This window comes from Schistocerca nitens, chromosome 6, assembly GCF_023898315.1.
Source record: "Schistocerca nitens isolate TAMUIC-IGC-003100 chromosome 6, iqSchNite1.1, whole genome shotgun sequence".
Lineage (NCBI taxonomy): Eukaryota > Metazoa > Arthropoda > Insecta > Orthoptera > Acrididae > Schistocerca > Schistocerca nitens.
Window position 1 is genome coordinate 492,597,188 of NC_064619.1, and position 17,925 is coordinate 492,615,112.

General features: G+C 35.9%; 2 protein-coding genes across 2 annotated transcripts in view; one reads left to right on the top strand and one right to left on the bottom strand.

The window, feature by feature from the left end:
* LOC126262551 (retinoic acid receptor RXR) overlaps nt 1-10,001 on the bottom strand; it is a 141,296-nt gene extending 131,295 nt beyond the window's left edge. Inside the window, exon 1 of the mRNA XM_049959246.1 lies at nt 9,867-10,001. Within this exon, the coding sequence (XP_049815203.1) occupies nt 9,867-9,885 (19 nt within the window). The 5' untranslated portion in view covers nt 9,886-10,001. The remainder of the gene's footprint in view (nt 1-9,866) is intronic.
* Nucleotides 10,002-10,226: 225 nt separating this feature from the next.
* LOC126262552 (beta-1,3-galactosyltransferase brn) lies at nt 10,227-16,454 on the top strand. Its single transcript, XM_049959247.1, has one exon. The coding sequence runs from the start codon at nt 10,530-10,532 to the stop codon at nt 11,691-11,693; it is 1,164 nt and encodes a 387-aa protein (XP_049815204.1). The 5' UTR covers nt 10,227-10,529; the 3' UTR covers nt 11,694-16,454.
* The last annotated feature ends 1,471 nt before the right edge of the window (nt 16,455-17,925 follow it).

Sequence of the window (17,925 nt, forward strand, 5' to 3'; positions counted from 1 at the left end):
TGACCAACCGACACTGGCCGTTCAAAACAAAAACAGAAGACAAACGACTACGCGAATTTACACTATTCAGGTACTAAAACGCGATGCTACAACTCTCAAATACTATAATACGCCCGAAATTTATGTATCAAACAATGCAAGTACCAAAAACACGCAAAGAAATTAAGAATTAAACTATGTAAGAAATGAGTGAGCTAGGAGTATACGACTTGCTGCTGCAGCTGTTTATCCAACGGCGGCAGGGAGCACAACTGAGAGCAGAGATGTTTGCAAAGAGTTGTCAGTGCTAACAGACAAGTAATATTGTCTGAAACAAACACAGAAATCAATGTGGGGCATACCACAAACATATCCAATAGGGCAGTGCGGCAAACTTTGGCGTGAATGGGCTATGACAGCAGTCAACTGATGCAAGTGCCTTAGCTACAGCTGGGCTTGTGACCGTATTGATTGGATCCTAGATGACTAGAAAACCGGGCCTGTAAGTCCCAATTTCTGTCGGTATGAGCTGATGGTAGGGTTTGAGTGTGGTGCAGGCCCAATGAAGCCATGGACCCAAGTTGTCAACAAGGCACTGGCAAGCTGGTGGTGGCTCCATGATTGTGTAGACAGTGTTTACATAGAATGGACTGGGTCCTCTGGTTCTGTCATTCATAGACTTTATGTTCCCAAACAACAATGGAATTTCTTTCGATTACAATGCTAAATTACACTGGGCCACAATTGTTCGTGACTGGTTTGCAGGACATTCATTCAATCAGGTGAATGATTTGACCAGCCACATCACCTGACATGAATCCCAGTGAACATTTAGGGAGATAATTGAGAGGTGAGTTCATGCACAAAATTGAGCACCAGCAACACTTTCACAATTATGGACAGGTACCGAGGTACCATGGCTCAATATTTCTGGAGGGGACTTCCAATGACTTGTTGAGTCCATGCCACATCAAGTTGCTGCACTACGTCGGGCAAAAGAAGGTCTGACACAGTATTAAGTGGTATCCCATGACTTTTGTCACCTCAGTGTAAACTCAGTAAAAATTCACTGCAATTTTTGTTAAATTTTGACTTGGCTGTTAGCACAGATCTTCTGATGGAAATGTTGAATCAAAATTAAAAGTACTAGTGTTTACTTCCACCTCCACAAAACCGGACTATTTATCTTGCAACATTTTAACTCTGGTCACTAATTATTCATTATATTTACTATGACATATTTACATTTTATAGCAGAAACATCATTCATTTGATTAGTGTATCTGATATAGCTTTTACTTGGCAGCTGTTAAACTAAGACAACCATTACTTTTACATTAATTCAAAAAACAATGAAAGAGGCAGAACATAGATTTCCTGTCAGTGATTGTGTGATGGACTCCTCTGGTCCACTGGCTGCTAGCTTCACATTCTGTCACTATCTTACTTTAAGTAACTCTTGACAAACCCTCACTCCAAAAGTTCCACAATCACAAAGTAACTACTGGACATAGACAACCTTGCTAACTTCAAAACCACTGCCTACACAATGCAAAGATTGGGTAAAAGGGTCATTCCATGTTAAAGAGACTTTCTGACAAAAAAATTAAAATGACAATATTACAAATATAACCTTAAAAATGCCAAGTTAAAAGTACATTTGTTCATTGCAAAATAATCATGAATATGAAAAAAATAAATTTCTACCTTCACTAAGTGTTTAAAGTGCACTACTCTATGGCACCAAAGAGAGGTATGTTTTATGCTATTTCCAGATCAAGATTAGTTGTGTTATCTCTGACTGATTGCTCTATTGTTGCAAAGAATATTGAAGTCAACATTGTTATAGCTCATAATAATTCATTTTGCTGAGATAAGCTAATTGCATTTCTTTATTTTGTTAGTTTTATAATATATATGCAGCTTGTAACACCCGCAACAAAAAAGATACAAAAGTTTAATTTGTAATCTAGTAAATTTGTTCTGTACAATACATTTCTGTAAAAGTGAGGTTATGCACATGTTTTACAATATCATACCATTACATGGCATTTTGAAATCTTATTTAATACTCTTAGAGCTGTTACGGGTGTTATTAATTTTTGTTTCGGGTGTTACTTAACACATGCTAACACCCGTAACTTGAATTCGAAGGTTTAATGCCACCTTAATCTTTCGTAGGCCTAGGCCCTACATTTAAATTATAACCAAAGGGTATTATTATTAATGAATAAAGTTTCTTAACTATGTTTATTACATATGAAAACAGTTTTGCCGGCCGGTGTGGCCGTGCAGTTCTAGGCGCTTCAGTCTGGAACCGCGTGACCGCTACGGTCGCAGGTTCGAATCCTACCTAGGGCATGGATGTGTGTGATGTCCTTAGGTTAGTTAGGTTTAAGTAGTTCTAAGTTTTAGGGGACATGACTACAGATGTTAAGTCCCATAGTGCTCAGAGCCATTTTTGAAAACAATTTTAAGCATGAAAACTAAAAATTTTATTCCATTGCATACATTTGTTTAAGCACTACACCTACATTATAAAAGTTAATTAGGGCATTAACATGACTCAACTGACATTCTTCTAAAAAGTTAATTAAGCCCAAAATTCTTCAGATTACATATAGTTTATGTTTTCCATTCTAACTTTTCCAAGAACAACAATATTGCTAACCTCAGTTTTAAATTTTATATAGGCCCAGTAAACTGCTCATTGAGCCAAATTCTAGTCATTCATAAGAGCCTATGTTTAACAATGTCTTTTACTTTTATCTCTCTGCACAGTGTTATGTTTATACATATATAGGCCTACATTATCAGGATTTCTGTCTTCGGAGACCATGGCACCAGTACCAGCAAGGGAAAGAGTGAAGAAGTACCAAGAAAAGATGAAAGAAAACAATGAAAACGGAGAAGCTTACTTGAAGAAAGAACGAGAATGAGACAAATTAAGAAGACTGCAGGTTAAAAAAAGAAAAATAATCAACATCTTAAGAGATAAGAATCGAACAAAAATAAGAGAGTGAGAGCTCAGAGAAAAGAAAAAACTAGAACTCGCAAGATCAAAAGTTCCAAATGAATCTTCTCCTATTGGGACTTATAAGTGTAAACAGACATTTGGTAAAGCTGTGAAGAAAGTGTTGAAGGTACTTCCAAAAAGCCCCAGTAAAAAATCTGGTGTTATTAAAAAGATAGTTTCCGATATAATTGACTCTGAAACTTTGGATTGACAGTTGAGTGGAATTTTTTTGCCAGTTCACATGGTAAAGGAGCCATGGATGGCATAGGAGGTGCACTGAAGAGGAGTGTGTGGACAGCTGTTAGACCTAGGAAAGTTATTATTAACAACGCAATTGACTTTTTCTTCTTCTTCTTCGCGGATGGATCACTTAGGACCACGCGTAATCAACATTTGTTGGCCTTCCTTTTCACCCAGTATTCCTTCATAAACAACGAATGGGCTAGCTTTCGTTGCGTAGACCATGTATGTCGGTTAGTTTTTCTCTCTTCTTCCTCAAAACCCCATGTGTTTGTGATTTTTCTGATTTCATTTCTATCATGTAGATTTGGAGACCCTAATTCTCTCAGGTCTTTTTCCGTCTGTTTGTACCAGTTCGGTCTTGTAGTTTTGTTCTTTAAAAATGTATGGATTTTGTGCGTTAACCTGTTTGAGTCCATTCTTTCTAAGTGCCCCATGAATTGGATTCTTCTCATGCGCATTGTGTCTGTTATTTTGGAGATATTTTTATATATTTCTGCATTGGGTTTTGGATAATGTACCCCATCTTTAGTTCTTGGTCCTAGGATTTTCCTCATTATCTTACGTTATTTCACTTCTAATTCCTCTTTTAGTGTTCTGTGTTGAAGGTTTAGTGTCTCAGATGCGTAGAGAGCTTCGGGTCTAATTACTGTTGTGTAGTGTCGTATTTTGCAGTTCCACAAGAGACTCTTTTCGTTGTAAATGTTTTTTGCTAACTGAAACGCCGTCTCCATTTTCTGGACTCTTGATCTGACAGATTTCTTTTCATTACAATTTTCTGCAATCCATTCACCTAAATATTTAAATTCTTTTACTCGAGAGATGTAGTTATTACCAATTTTGAGATCAGAAGGTGCATCTTTGACGTCAGTCATAAATTTTGTTTTTTCAAATGAAATTTGTAATCCTATTTTAGCTGCCTGTTCTTGTAATAATTCTAGCTGTTTCTGTGCATCAGTAATGTCTTGTGCGATCAGTGCCATGTCATCAGCAAATGCTAAACAGTGTAATTCTATGTCCTTATGTCTTGGTCCCAGTCTGTGTGCTGGCGCACCTGCTTTTTTCCATTCTCTAACAACTTTTTCAAGAGCACAATTGAAGAGCACTGGGGACAGTACATCCCCTTGTCGTACTCCTGTGTCTATTTCAAATTCTGTGCTCAATTCTCCCATAAATTTTACTTTGGGTTTGGTCTCCGTGAGTGTTTCTTTTATGATGTTTGTTGTCTTTTGATCTAGTCCAAATTCTGCTAATACTTCAAAAAGGGATTCTCGGTCCATACTGTCATATGCTTTTTTAAAGTCGACAAACGTGATGACATAACTTTTGTTTGAAGTACTATGTAAATATTTCACTGAGTTTTTCAAGTTAAGGATCTGCTCTACGCAAGATCGACCTTTTCTGAACCCACCTTGGTATTCGCCTAGTTTTGAATCCAGCTGAGGTTCTGGCGGTTTAGTAGGGCTTTAGACAGAATTTTGTATGTTATTGACAATAAAGAGATTCCACGACAGTTGTTGGGGTCTGTTTTACTTCCTTTTTTGTACAGAGGATGTATGATTGCAGTCTTCCAATCTGTGGGGATTTTTTCAGTTTTCCAGATTTCATGTATAATTTCTTTGAGTTTTGCAATAAGATTTTCTCCTGCATTTTTCCATAATTCTGCAATGATTTGGTCTTCTCCTGATGCTTTGTTATTTTTCAGTGACTGAATTATCTCTTTAATCTCTTGTAAACTTGGTGGCTTTGAGTCTGGGTTTCGTTGTGTACGATGGAATTCAAATTTTCCTGCAGGCTTTTCACAATTCAGTAATTTAGAAAAGTATTTTGCAAGAATTTCACAGTTTTCGGTGTTGCTATGAGCAATTTCCCCATGGTCATTTTTGAACTGGAGTGATGGAGGAGAGTACTTTGTTAATTTTTGTTTGAATACTCTGTAGAAATTTCGGGAATTGTTTTTCTTGAAATCATTTTCTATGTCTTGCAATTTTTTTTTTTTGTCTCCGTGTTGTTTACGGACTGTTTGTATTGCTTTTGTGACTGTTTTCCTGGTATCTTTGAGATCTTCCAGGGTCTTTTAATTTTTGTTGCACAACCAATTTTGCCACGCCTGTTGTCTGAGATTTATCAGTTGGTCACACTCATCTGTCCACCATGGGTGTTTACGTGTTCTTGTTTGTGGTGCTACAGTTTCAGCTGCATTTAAAAGTCCTGCTTGCAGTTGTTGCCAATTTTGTGGTTTTAAATATTGCGCTTCTTTTGTAAATTGTTCATTGCCATTTATCTTTTGTACATCATATTTACGGTGTGGAGATTTCTTAGTGAATTTTCTTTTTTCTGGAATGACATCTAGGGAGAATTTTGTTGGGTAATGGTCGGAATCTAGGTCTAGTCCATTAAGGACTTTAAGTTTCATGATTTCTACTGTTTTTACGCGGGAGATTATTACATGATCCAACTGATATTCACCTAGTAATGGATTAGGTGAGATCCAAGTTTTCGTTTTCGAGGCTCTTTTCTTGAAAAATGTTGATTTGAAAAATAGGTCATGGTTTTTGCAGATTTCAATGAATCGCATGCCGTTCCGGTTGGTCTGTGTATGCCCTGACCATTTACCTACCCAATATTGATATTTCTTTTCTTTACCGATTTGTGCATTGAAATCGCCCATAACTATTTTGACATGGTTATTTGGGATTTTTTGGAGAACATTATCTAATTGGTTCCAGAATTCTTCTACTTCTTCTATTTTGTTTTTGTTAGTGATGTTAGTTGGTGCATGTCCGTTGATTAGGGTGTATATCTTATTAGCTGATTTTATTGTCATCGTGGAGAGTCGACCTGAGTAAGATTTGAAAGTTTCAACTGAATCAAGTATTGATGTATCTACTATAAATCCAGTTCCAAATTGTGGACAATTTGCCGTGGCTCGTTTTCCAGGTTTTCCTTTGTATATCCTGTATCATTCCGAATCAAAAAGATTTTCATCTGTATATCGTGATTCCTGAAATGCAATAATTTTGATTTTACTTTCTCTGGATTTGTCCAGGATGTTTTTTAGTTTTCCCATTTTTAAGAGAGAATTTACATTAAATGTCATTAGCCAGATTCTAGATTTTGGTTTGATTTTCTTATTACGGGGTTTTGAGGTACTCCGATTTACCTCCATGCACACTTCTGTGGTCTCCCCAGAATCCGAATAGACCACTTGCGGTTTTTCAACCGTGGGATTTGACCCACTGGGGTAATTTGTCTTTGAAGGTGCTGTATCCATGTTGATTTAATTGGACTGGGTTTGTGACTGAAATTGAGATTCAGTCTGGTTAAGCTCAGAGTTCCACTTCTGAATTTTATAGATCAGCCACCACTAACATGTGGGACAGACGCTGTAGGGTTACCGCCACTAACCTGTGGAACCGTCGTGCCCTTTGTCCAAATAACCTTGGACGATAGCTTTTATAGTATCCCAAAAAGCAAGGTTGCCTCTTCCGCCAGTTCCGCCGTACCGATGATCTTCATCTCCGCCTTCACTGCCGTTGAGGTCTTGACTTTTATGACTACACTCTGAAGAATTTTTCTACAGTTAAGGTACTACAGGTTGATAAGATAAAAGTGGGGCATAACATTCCTATTTTGTATGAAAGGTGGAAACATTTACAAGCAATTCCTCAAATCCAGGGCTGCCATCACTTTCGGGCTTATAACACAACCGATTTGCTGGTTTCAAAAACAGGAGACTCATTAATGACAAGGATGTCAGTATTTATTACTGAGCATGCCAAAGTTAAAACATTACATACAAAAAGATGCATAAACTTTTATGAAGTGTGCAGTTCTGATGATTCTGATCAGGAGACTGTTTCACTATCTGAATCACAAGACAATATTGGAAGTACTTGTGAGTTAAGCCTAACTAATAAACTTGAAAAGTCTGATTTAAAATTTAGGTTATTTGTCTTGGTTGACATTCCAAGTGACAAAAAGAAGCCAACACTATCCAAAATTCAACACCATTAATTGGGAATCTGCCAGAGTGAGGTTGATGAAGAGGAGGATGTGAAAATAATGTTTCTGAAGTCAGTAGGAAAAAGTAAAACACTTTTTAAACTAGATGAAACTGATGTTTGTTTTGTGAAATTCAGTCAAGTACTACCTAAGGCAACAACACCAGAAATCAAACAACAAGGTAACCGTTTGTACTATGAGTTCAATTTTGAATTGGATGTTGCTGAAAAAGTTTATTAAATGAAGTTTTTAAACCTATCAACAATAAGAAAACATTTTTGTCATAAATTTATTAGGCCTACAAAATGAGGTAAATGTTAAGTAACGATATCTTGGTCTAGTTGTACTATAAAATTGTAACAAAATTCTTTGTGTAATAAATAGCTTTATCCTTCAAATATGTTTTCTTAAGTACATACTTTTATTCCAAATAAACTACAATACTTCTTTTCTTTTTATGCAATTGTAAGAGGCAGATTTATTCCTTCAAGAATCAAATCCGATGCATCTATATAACACCCGTAACATTTAGTGTAACACCCGTAACAGCAAAAAATATATAGAGAATTCCCTAACTCATAACAGGGGCCAGGTCTACTTTTGGTAACACCCGTAACACTACTTTTTTGATTAATAACCAGGAGAACAATAAAATAATTCCAGTATCAACATTTCTAACATGAAATATAATGTAAGCCTTAAAAGTTTTCAATATTAAATTCAATAAATATTTTTCCTTACATTATTTTTCCTGAATTTAATGTGTGTACATGTAACACCCGTAATTATGGAATTGCCCAAAAGTTACATATTGGTTTTTCACTAATGCACATGGAAAACGGAAGGAAAAAAGCATGAAGCATCACTCTAAAATTACACTTACTAATACTGTAGCAATATATCTGAGACAGCTTTAGCCTTTGATACTACCTGTCAACTTAGAGTTGCGACAAGGTGGTGCTATGTCTGGCAACATCATACGTCTGTGGAGATTTAGTCTGTTTCGTTTGGGGCCACTAGTAGTGTTAGTTTTGCACGTCATTTCTATTCTCTCAAAATTACTATCTTATTTGTAATGGCAAACCACAGAATTAGGGTAACAGCAGGCCCAAATTTAAATCGAAAGTGGACTGTAATACTTAAGAACCATGGATTTTAGTTCCAAAACACACAGTGACTCAAGACCATATGCTGTTACTAAATATTCAAATTTAAAAGTTTGACAAGATGCATCAACAAAGACAAAAATATGAATTATTAATAGATGTTAAAATTAATGGAAGACAATTCAATACACTGACATTTCAGGAGTTCGTCATCTCACAATTTGGTTACAGTTTTGATCTTATATTACTAAACAACTTGGTTTTTGTGTGACCTGTTTGTAATGTAGCATTTTTTTTTTGTTTGTAATAATCTCTACCAGAACACATTGTGTTTTTTCTGCAATGCTCTTTGAGATACCTTTCAGAAACATTTGCGTTCAGAGCTACAATTCAGTGTTCCAGAATGGCAGTCAGATACAGACTTACACGGAAAATGTTACATTTCAACGAAGTACCCGGATCACAGAAAATAAGACAACGAAATACTCCAGTTCAAGGTTTTGAAAATACGTAACACACTGTATCGCTGCCAGAATGTTAAAACAAAAGTAGATAACTCAATCTTATTTGTTTGATTGGTGTCTCAATGATCCATGTATAATGCCTGCAACAGTTCTGTGATACTAAGTGTATTTGGACTTGCAACAACGAAGTGAATAAATCGATAAATCGCCATGTGCTGGTAATTGACACTGAAATAGTGCTGTGTTCCGTCTAGTGAGACCTGCAGTTCAATCACCATACTTTTACGTCAAACTGAAAAAGTTGCCTATTATTATTATTATTAAATTCAGATTTCAAACACATATTTAATCTGAGTGCCGATATCTTTCTACAGTGAACTCCATTTAGATATGCAATAATTAAAAAAAAAACTAAAACCTATTTGCTTAGTAGCTAAATGACCAACATTAAATCGGTTTTACATTGTTCCTTGAAGTGTCCTGCAGCCAATCCACTGATAATGATAATTTATCACTTTGGCTTCCTGCGAGGATTATTATTTGCACGCTTTCCCGAGAAGTGTAAACTTATCGATTAGGATTTACAAACAGGAACACACATTACAAGTGCAGTTAACTAAGGTTTCAGGAAGAAATAAAACTGACGTCGAGTACTTGAAAACTGTTTAGGAAATTCAAATCCAATTAACTTCTGAGACAACTTTGAAAACTAATCTTCAGGGTCAACCAGAGTTTATGCTTAGAGCGTAATTATACCATTTAGTAAAGCAGACATGTGGAGTTATATTGATAATTCCTGGAAAATCTAAAATAATTTCTAGCAACAAACGAAAGTATATTTAATAGAAAACACCTAAGTGCGACATGTTTTGGCTCTGAATTCCGACTTCGTTGTCAAACTGAAATTATTTTTCTAAGAAACATGCTGCCCAAAGAAAAAGAAAACACATAATTGCGGTCACTGAACCATTTCTGTTCACGACCCTGACACTGCCATTGCCCTGACGCAAAAAGTGTCAAACAGGAACAATGACACACAACTGAAAAAGCACCTACCTCTTTCACTTCCTTCCATTCCTTACAGTTTCTCACTGCTTCACACAAAATTACAGTACAAAATCACTCAAGCTGCCTACAAACTGATAATATTCAACCCACTTGCAGTACAACAAACATGGCCGGATCTCTGTCACAAACATTAAGTTCGTTGAACTCTGAACGATCATTATATCATGTTCTATCCTCAAATACATCCCTCATAAAAATCAGATTTTAGAAAATGTGTCAGTCTCATATGCGTTTAATGGTGAAGAAGCGACGAAAATAATTACTTATGCAATACTTCTCTTGACTCATTAGTCAAACTTATTGATTCAAATAAATTTCCCGTATACTTTCGAAGTTCAATGAATTTTATCAGTTCGTACGGAAATTTCTCTTACATGTGTAATGTGAATGCCATTTATAGTTAAATTATATACTTCAGTCCTTCATTCTGAATGTGCATTATTTGAACACTTAGTAATATGAGGATACTCTTCGGACTTTCGGAGTTTGTTTATAGTGCCCGAGTAGCGATATTCATTTGTTCAGGCTTGTATGTTTCGAAAGTGGGCGCTGAGATATTTTGTTTATATCATCCATCGAATATATGTGTGATTTGTTGTGCAGTGTGTTTTTCAGTTGTGACACAGGTTCGTTATCTCCCAATAATGTAAAATGAGATTAAAACCCTTTCGTGTAAATAAGAAATGGATATTGTTATTTTCTGTGACTATGTGTTTCTTCGGCTATTTCGGGCTGTTCACTCATTTATTTGAACGAGATTATAAAAGCAGCTTCAGCTACCCGTATGAGGGTGATATACGACGTTTTGTAGACCAGCTTAAGAATAACGAAACACCTGACGTTAAGCCAATCAATGTGTACAATTATAGTTTCATTTCTGCGTGCACGAAGAAGTGTAGCACTCCAGACAAAGAAGTCCTTCGAATAGTATACATTGTAAAATCTGCACTGCCTAATTTCCATCGCCGAAAGGCAATACGAGAAACGTGGGGATTTGAAAAGAGATTTTCTGACGTGCAAATCAGAACAGTTTTTGTTCTTGGTGTGACTGCAGATGATCGAAAACTGCTACAAGAAGTTCAGAAAGAAAGCGCAAGACATGGTGACATTGTGCAGGCAAACTTCATCGATGATTATTTCAATAACACTATTAAGACAATGATGGGAATCTCATGGGCTTTCACATATTGTCCCAATGCGCAATTCTATTTTTTCAGTGATGATGACATGTATGTATCAACAAAGAATGTATTGAGGTTTATACGGAATCCGGCTCACTACCCGGAATATTTAGAGACTCCTGTCATTTCACTAAGGAGACGCGAAAAACGGAACGTAATTGAAGGACGTACCTCACACGACATGCAATACAATACTTCTGGTCAGATGATGCGACGCTTACATCAATTTCAAGATTTTGAATTGGCTGACGATGTTGTTTTATTTGCAGGGTATGTATTTGTATCTTCGCCTCAGAGACATTTTAGCAGTAAGTGGTATGTACCATTGTCGGAATACCCATATAATATGTGGCCCCCGTACGTCACTGCAGGAGCATACATTCTTTCCCGCAACGCCCTAATTGACATGTATTATGCTAGTCTGTACACAAAACATTTCCGATTTGATGATATATACTTGGGAATTTTGGCAAAAAAGTTGGGAATTGAACCTTTTCATTGCAGTGAATTTCATTTTTATAAAATGAATTACAATGTCTATAGTTACCATTATGTAATAGCTTCACATGGTTATTCTGACCCTGATGAAATAATCAGAGTATGGAATGAGCAAAGAAGTGTCGGCAATGCATAAATACTTTTAATTCAGTATGGTGTCACCTGGAGCTGGGAGGCAGATCTTATACATACAAATAAAACTGTGGATGTTTAAATCTAGTCCAATAGCCAAAAATGTTAACTAATTTTAAATATTGTGAAAAATCAGTTACCTAATATATAAACATCACTTGTAAATGACAAAGCGTGACATCCATTCAGTAATAGTGAATTTCACCAATCTGTAATACTCATAATTATGTAAATGGTGAGTAATTAGCTGATTTTATTGCCAGTGTGACTGACAAAGAATTTGCTTATATATCATCTGGTGCTATAGTTGATATGCCAATTCAAAATTTTTTTCATTTTAAGAAACCAAGTGATGCATGTGATCTAGCAGTACAGGAGTGATGGCAAAACTTTGAGCTGAGTGGAATTTTTTTATTGCACCTACCCTTTTTGTAGAACACATTTATTGTGACAACCTCTGTATCTTACGTCCAAGGTAAACGTTATAATTAAAATCTATTTAAGATAATGTACTGATAATGTAAAAATATATAAATTCACTGCTCATTTACAATTAAGATGATCTCATTTATGGTGTTAGCAGACAATGCAGAACAAGTTTTAATCATATTTCATTTAGACCATTTTTTTAGTAGAAATAATTTATAATTAAGTTTTCACTGTAATCATTATTTTACTGAAAGGCAGAGAAGAAGCAAATGTTAGCAGTATGGCACTGTTGGTGTCTTGGCAATGTTGAAATTATTAGCAAATTGAATTACGATATAATTTTTTTATTGTATTCTAAATGGAGTATTTCAAATCTTGTGAACAAGATGGCTCATTGTCTGTTAACTTAAATAGATGTTCCTGAGCTCACACTAAAAGACTGACAAAGAATGTATAATGGAGATGTTAAATGAGTGGAGCCAGAAATTAAAGAAGAAAGCAGTGATATTGTTAATTACATGGATCATTTTGGGTAAACTTTTATTATTAGAACTGCTGATGTTAATCTCACAACCAAAAGACTGAGAGAGAATGTATAATGTAATTGTATAAAAGAACCAGGAACTAATAAAGCAGAAATTCTGCTGATGAGATGAATTATTTCTACTTGTCCAAAATGTTCCTGAGTTACATAAGAAATGTACTGAACTAAATTATTGTTGTCAACGGAGGCATCCGATGCCACCCGTCGGTTTTGACCTGTGATGTAAGGGTGGTGTTGTGTGACGTCATGATGGCATGGAGTTCAGTTTATGAGTGTGTTGTGTTTGTAGATGTCGTCTTGTTGCGGTTGGTGCCCTCTGGTGGTGTGTATATGGTCCGCGTGTTATGTGGTGTATTGGGTTCATTTGGGTGTTGGTGCTTGAAGTGTGCATTTATCGGTCGTGACTGTTGTAGAAGAACGGAAATTTTGATGTTATTGGTTTGCTGTTTGTCGCGCGGTAAGTCATTTAATTCAGTTTGGAGATATGTGGTTTTTGGTGTCGTGAGCTGCTGTTGACCTATATAGGTCAAGGGAAGTGTCATATTCCAATTTTTGTTGTTTTAGGTGTTGGTTTTGTGGTATCGACAGTCATGGTGTGAGTATAATTTTTGGAATAGTTGGTTTTTATTTTGTGGTATCGACAATTGCAATTGAGCTCTGTAGGTGAAGGGAAGTGAGCGATTCCTGTCGATATTGTAATTGTAGCGGAATTTGGGAATTTTGTGGTGTTTTTAGGTCATCATTTTGTGTGGTTCGGGATCATGGTGTGTGTGTGTGTGTTTATATTTAGTTTGTCTCCAGCCAGAAACCCCTAATTTCCCACATTGGTCCAGTTAGTCTCATTATATTTTTGGAGGGAGATGTTTGTTGGTTTTATATGTATTTTCATGTCCGTTGTCGTGTTTATGTAATGATGTCATAAGCGTGTATTGGAGACATTAAGAATGATTGTTTCCGCCATATTGGTGATGTCATAGGTCAAAGCAGACAGGTGGAATCGGACTCTTCTGTATTCTCGTTGTTGCCTACCAACTAACTTTTACATACACATTTCACAGATATATTTTATAACAAGTCTGACATGTTTTATATTTTTAACAATTGTTTTGTAGTAGTTATGAGGACCACTGACATTAGCCTTCGCAGACTGTATTGTATGAATCGGGATCAGTAGGCAGAAGTAATGTTAGAAGTCTCAGACTAGCTAACACTCTTGTTTTCATTAAATGCTTGCATTTGCTATTTTGCCTATACTAAATTCATCAAAACATTTCCTTACATCAGAATGACTTCTTCTGTTTTCTGGTCATATAACTGTATTTAGAGAAATATGAGATTTGTAATTTTTTCTTTCATCTGGCATTAGTCATAATGTTCCAGTGCCATGAACCAATTAAAAAATTCAGTTCTTCTTTATGCTACTGTAATTAGAACTCTTAGTCTAAATTTGATGGAAGGTGCATATTTTCAATCCAGGTAGGTTCAAAAATTTAATACCTCATTTTGCAATGGCCGAGGACCTATTCGTTGAAAAGTACGTTAAAATATATGTAAAAAGAATATTCATCTAACGGAAAAAGATCTGAGATAACTCGCTTCTAGTGCGACACTTTTGCCTGTGCCTTAAAAATATGCAAAATTGTTTTATACTGTTATAATGTATCATCAAGAGTATGTGGTATTTGAGTATTTCGTTCCCCCACGTACATCATTTAGTACTTTTGCTAGTATAGATGCTTTCCTACTCATCTATAATAATTGGCATTATTCAGTTTCCATTGCTTCTCTTTCTCAGCCAGATCTGTGGGCGTTTCGAACTGTGCATCAGTGCAAGCATATTCAGCAGTGCTTGTATATATGTCATAAAAACCGATTACTTTCTTTATTAAGAAACTAATATCTGTATCTCTTAAGTTTGTTGCCAAATCCAAGATTAGATGAAAATAATGGTGGTGATCCGGCAGGGGGAGAAGTGGTGGCATAAACTCTTTGATCACCAGTCTTTGTGCCAATGTCCTGTGTTAAATCCCAAATGTCTCCACATTGTCTCATGAGGTGAGGCCATTTGGCTCTGTTGACGGTGGTCCATCTGTAGTATGGGAACGTTAAGTTCTTCGCCCCTCTGATGCTATTTGAGAGAAGTAGGCTAAGTGCTGGCACCAGGTTTCACACTCCCCCCCCCCCCCCACCCCCCGTCTCCCAGCCATTTGTGCCATACAATTTTAGATTACAAGCAGAATTTGTGAATGACTTTTGCAGTATTTTTTAGACTTCTTATTTAACTCCCATGGGTCACCAGTGTGACTTCATTGAAGTGCACCACCTCTAGCAGTAAGTTATAACTTCATGGTAAGATAGTAAGATTATAGCTTCACCTTTGTCATTGTATTTTCCTGCAAATGAGAGGTATTTTGTTTTCTATGATAATGTTACCGGGAAACTCCTATTTTCACCTATTAAAAAAGAAATTTATCCACTGTTAACACTAGTATTTTCTAAACTGCTTACAACTGTGTGTCTTGTCTTCAGTATTTTCTGTCATTTACACAGAATTTTTATTTTTCATTTTAATTTTTTTATGAAGCCTTGATATTTAATTCTTATTCTAGGTGTAGGAAGATAAAACATTGACAGAAGTGAAACTCTAATCCATGATTTCCCTAAATCACTTCAGGCAAATGCTGGGAATAGTCCCTCTGAAAGGGCATGACCGATTCCTTCCCTAATCCGATGGGGACTAATGACCTCACTGTTTGGTCCCATTCCCTCAAATGAACCAGTCTATGTTAGAACTGGAAAGGAGAAAGTAAGACTGCACAGGATCTGCCTCATATAACAGAAGAGTTCTTTGAAATGTACATTGGGAACTCCGTTAAAAACTAACAGTCATTTATTTATTTATTTTTTATTGAAAGTGTGTGATGAAGACAAAATGACAGAGTACTAAACTGAGAATATAGATTTTAGTGATGTCACATGAACTTTAATGATCTGTATCTGAGTATGTACACCAGTAGTATGGAAAGATATGTTAGGCAGTCAGTTGTTCCGAAAAGGGAAACAATTCATTAATGTTAAAGTTGTAAATTTGGAGCCATGTGCTTCCAATCCCTGTACAAGTCTGACAAGTCTTTAGGTTTCTTAGTTGTTTAAGGCAAATGCTGTAATAGTTCCTTTTGAAAGACCATGGTTACTCATACGCCCAATCCTTCTGTTAACTGAACAAGAGTCCTAACTTTTATAGTTCAGACCACCACACCCTTTCGTATTATGTAGGGATGTAAATTATTACAAAATCATGTGTATTAAGCAACACACAATTTGATCATAGCAGAAACGGGACAAGATTGCTGCTTACTTTTTATTTTTCCACTCTTATCTACCCAGTGATACAGGATTTACTTTTGACACAGCTTATAGCTTCGTCTTTTGGAGATACAAATGAAAGTATCATTTGAACCTAGAAATTTATCCACCTATTAAAAGAAGTAAACATTCCATTAACTTTTGTACATTCATGTTACATTGTGGAAAATTGGAAATTTGTGATAAGGTCTTATGGGGACCAAACTGCTGAGGTCATCGGTCCCTAAGCTTATACACTACTTAAACTAACTTACGCTAAGGACGACACATGTTACCTTGTGTGTTTCGTTGCTCTATTCATAGTTTGTTATTATGATCCAGATATAGGCATAAAATACAATTGAGCCGTCCATAAGTTGTATGTCACATAATTCTATGTTTGTACTGAAATATTTTGTGTTATGTCAGTTTAAAAAACTATTTGTATGAAAGTTATTGTAAACACAGTAAAATGTTTAATAAAAGTAATACTAAAAATGCTGCCAATCATTGACAGACACATGAGTGACAAAATTAACATTGTATCTCATATTTTAGTCAGGCCCTTACTAATTTCGAAAAAAGTGAAGTGGTGCTGCAGGACACAATTTTAAATTAATATCAAATTTTTTGAAAAAATAAGAAATATAGTGATGTGGAAATTTAAGGTTACAGGAGCTCTGTTAGTGGTCTGGATTAATTCTATCCTGACAGCATATTATTGCAGTGACAGACATATGCAGTAATGCAATTAAATTTGCATGTCATTTCAGCTTTCATTTATGGTGCCAAACATACAGCATTGGTGCCTGAACAAAGCATTCTCATCCCAATAGCACCATCTCTATTATGTCATGTGCCAGTAACCCAACATTCATCAAAGCACCAAAGGACAGTGTATCTGATCCTGATACTACACTGTCCTGAACAAAGCATTCTCATCCCAATAGCACCATCTCTATTATGTCATGTGCCAGTAACCCAACATTCATCAAAGCACCAAAGGACAGTGTATCTGATCCTGATACTACACTGTCCACTGCTTAAACATACTTTTTGAGCAATATAATCATCAAAGACCATAATTTAAGGGTATTACAACAGTCAAACAATGGAAATTCCAGGATGGAATGGAACAGTATGAAAAAGAAAGTTCCTACTCATGATATAGCGGAGATGCTGAGGCGCAGATAGGATTGCCATCTCTCAAGGCTCACGAAGAATAAGAAAATTATTGAAAGGTTGTTAGCAAAGGTGATGTCGGCATGTTATTGTAGAGGCCAAAGAGAAATACAGTTGTATAGTAATTGGTGTTTCAAAAAGGACTTTAAAACTTTAAAAATTGATATATATTTATTGAAAAAAGATACAGAGTTGGGATTAGTGTTATTTTTTAGGGAAACATAAGCTTTTTTATCTTAAACTAAAGATGTTGTATGTGGCTTCTGTTGCTTATCCTGCACACATCCAATCAGTTTAGAGCCATCACGAACATGTTGAAATGTTTGATGTGGATTTTTACTGCCCCAAATCCTGCAGCTGTGTGTGTTAAGCTGGCCACTTAAATGAAAAGTTGACTCGTCAGAAATGATTATTTTGTCCAAGAAATGTTCATCCTTATGTAATCGATTTAACATATCTGCACAGAAGTTCTCGCGAGCAATTTTATCATTGTCTTTTATTGCTTGTACAATCATCAATCTGTACGGTTTCAAATGCAAATGGTTTCTCAACACATGCCAAACAGTCATATGTGGGATTTGCAGTTTGTGAGATGCCAGGTTGATTTTGCAGGGCTGTTGACAAAACGTTGTCTTACTCACTCATCACTACGTCATCAGATGTGCTTGGACGACCTGATGATTTCCCATGTCTTACCAAGCACCTTGTTTCTACAAAACATTTATGCCACTCGTAA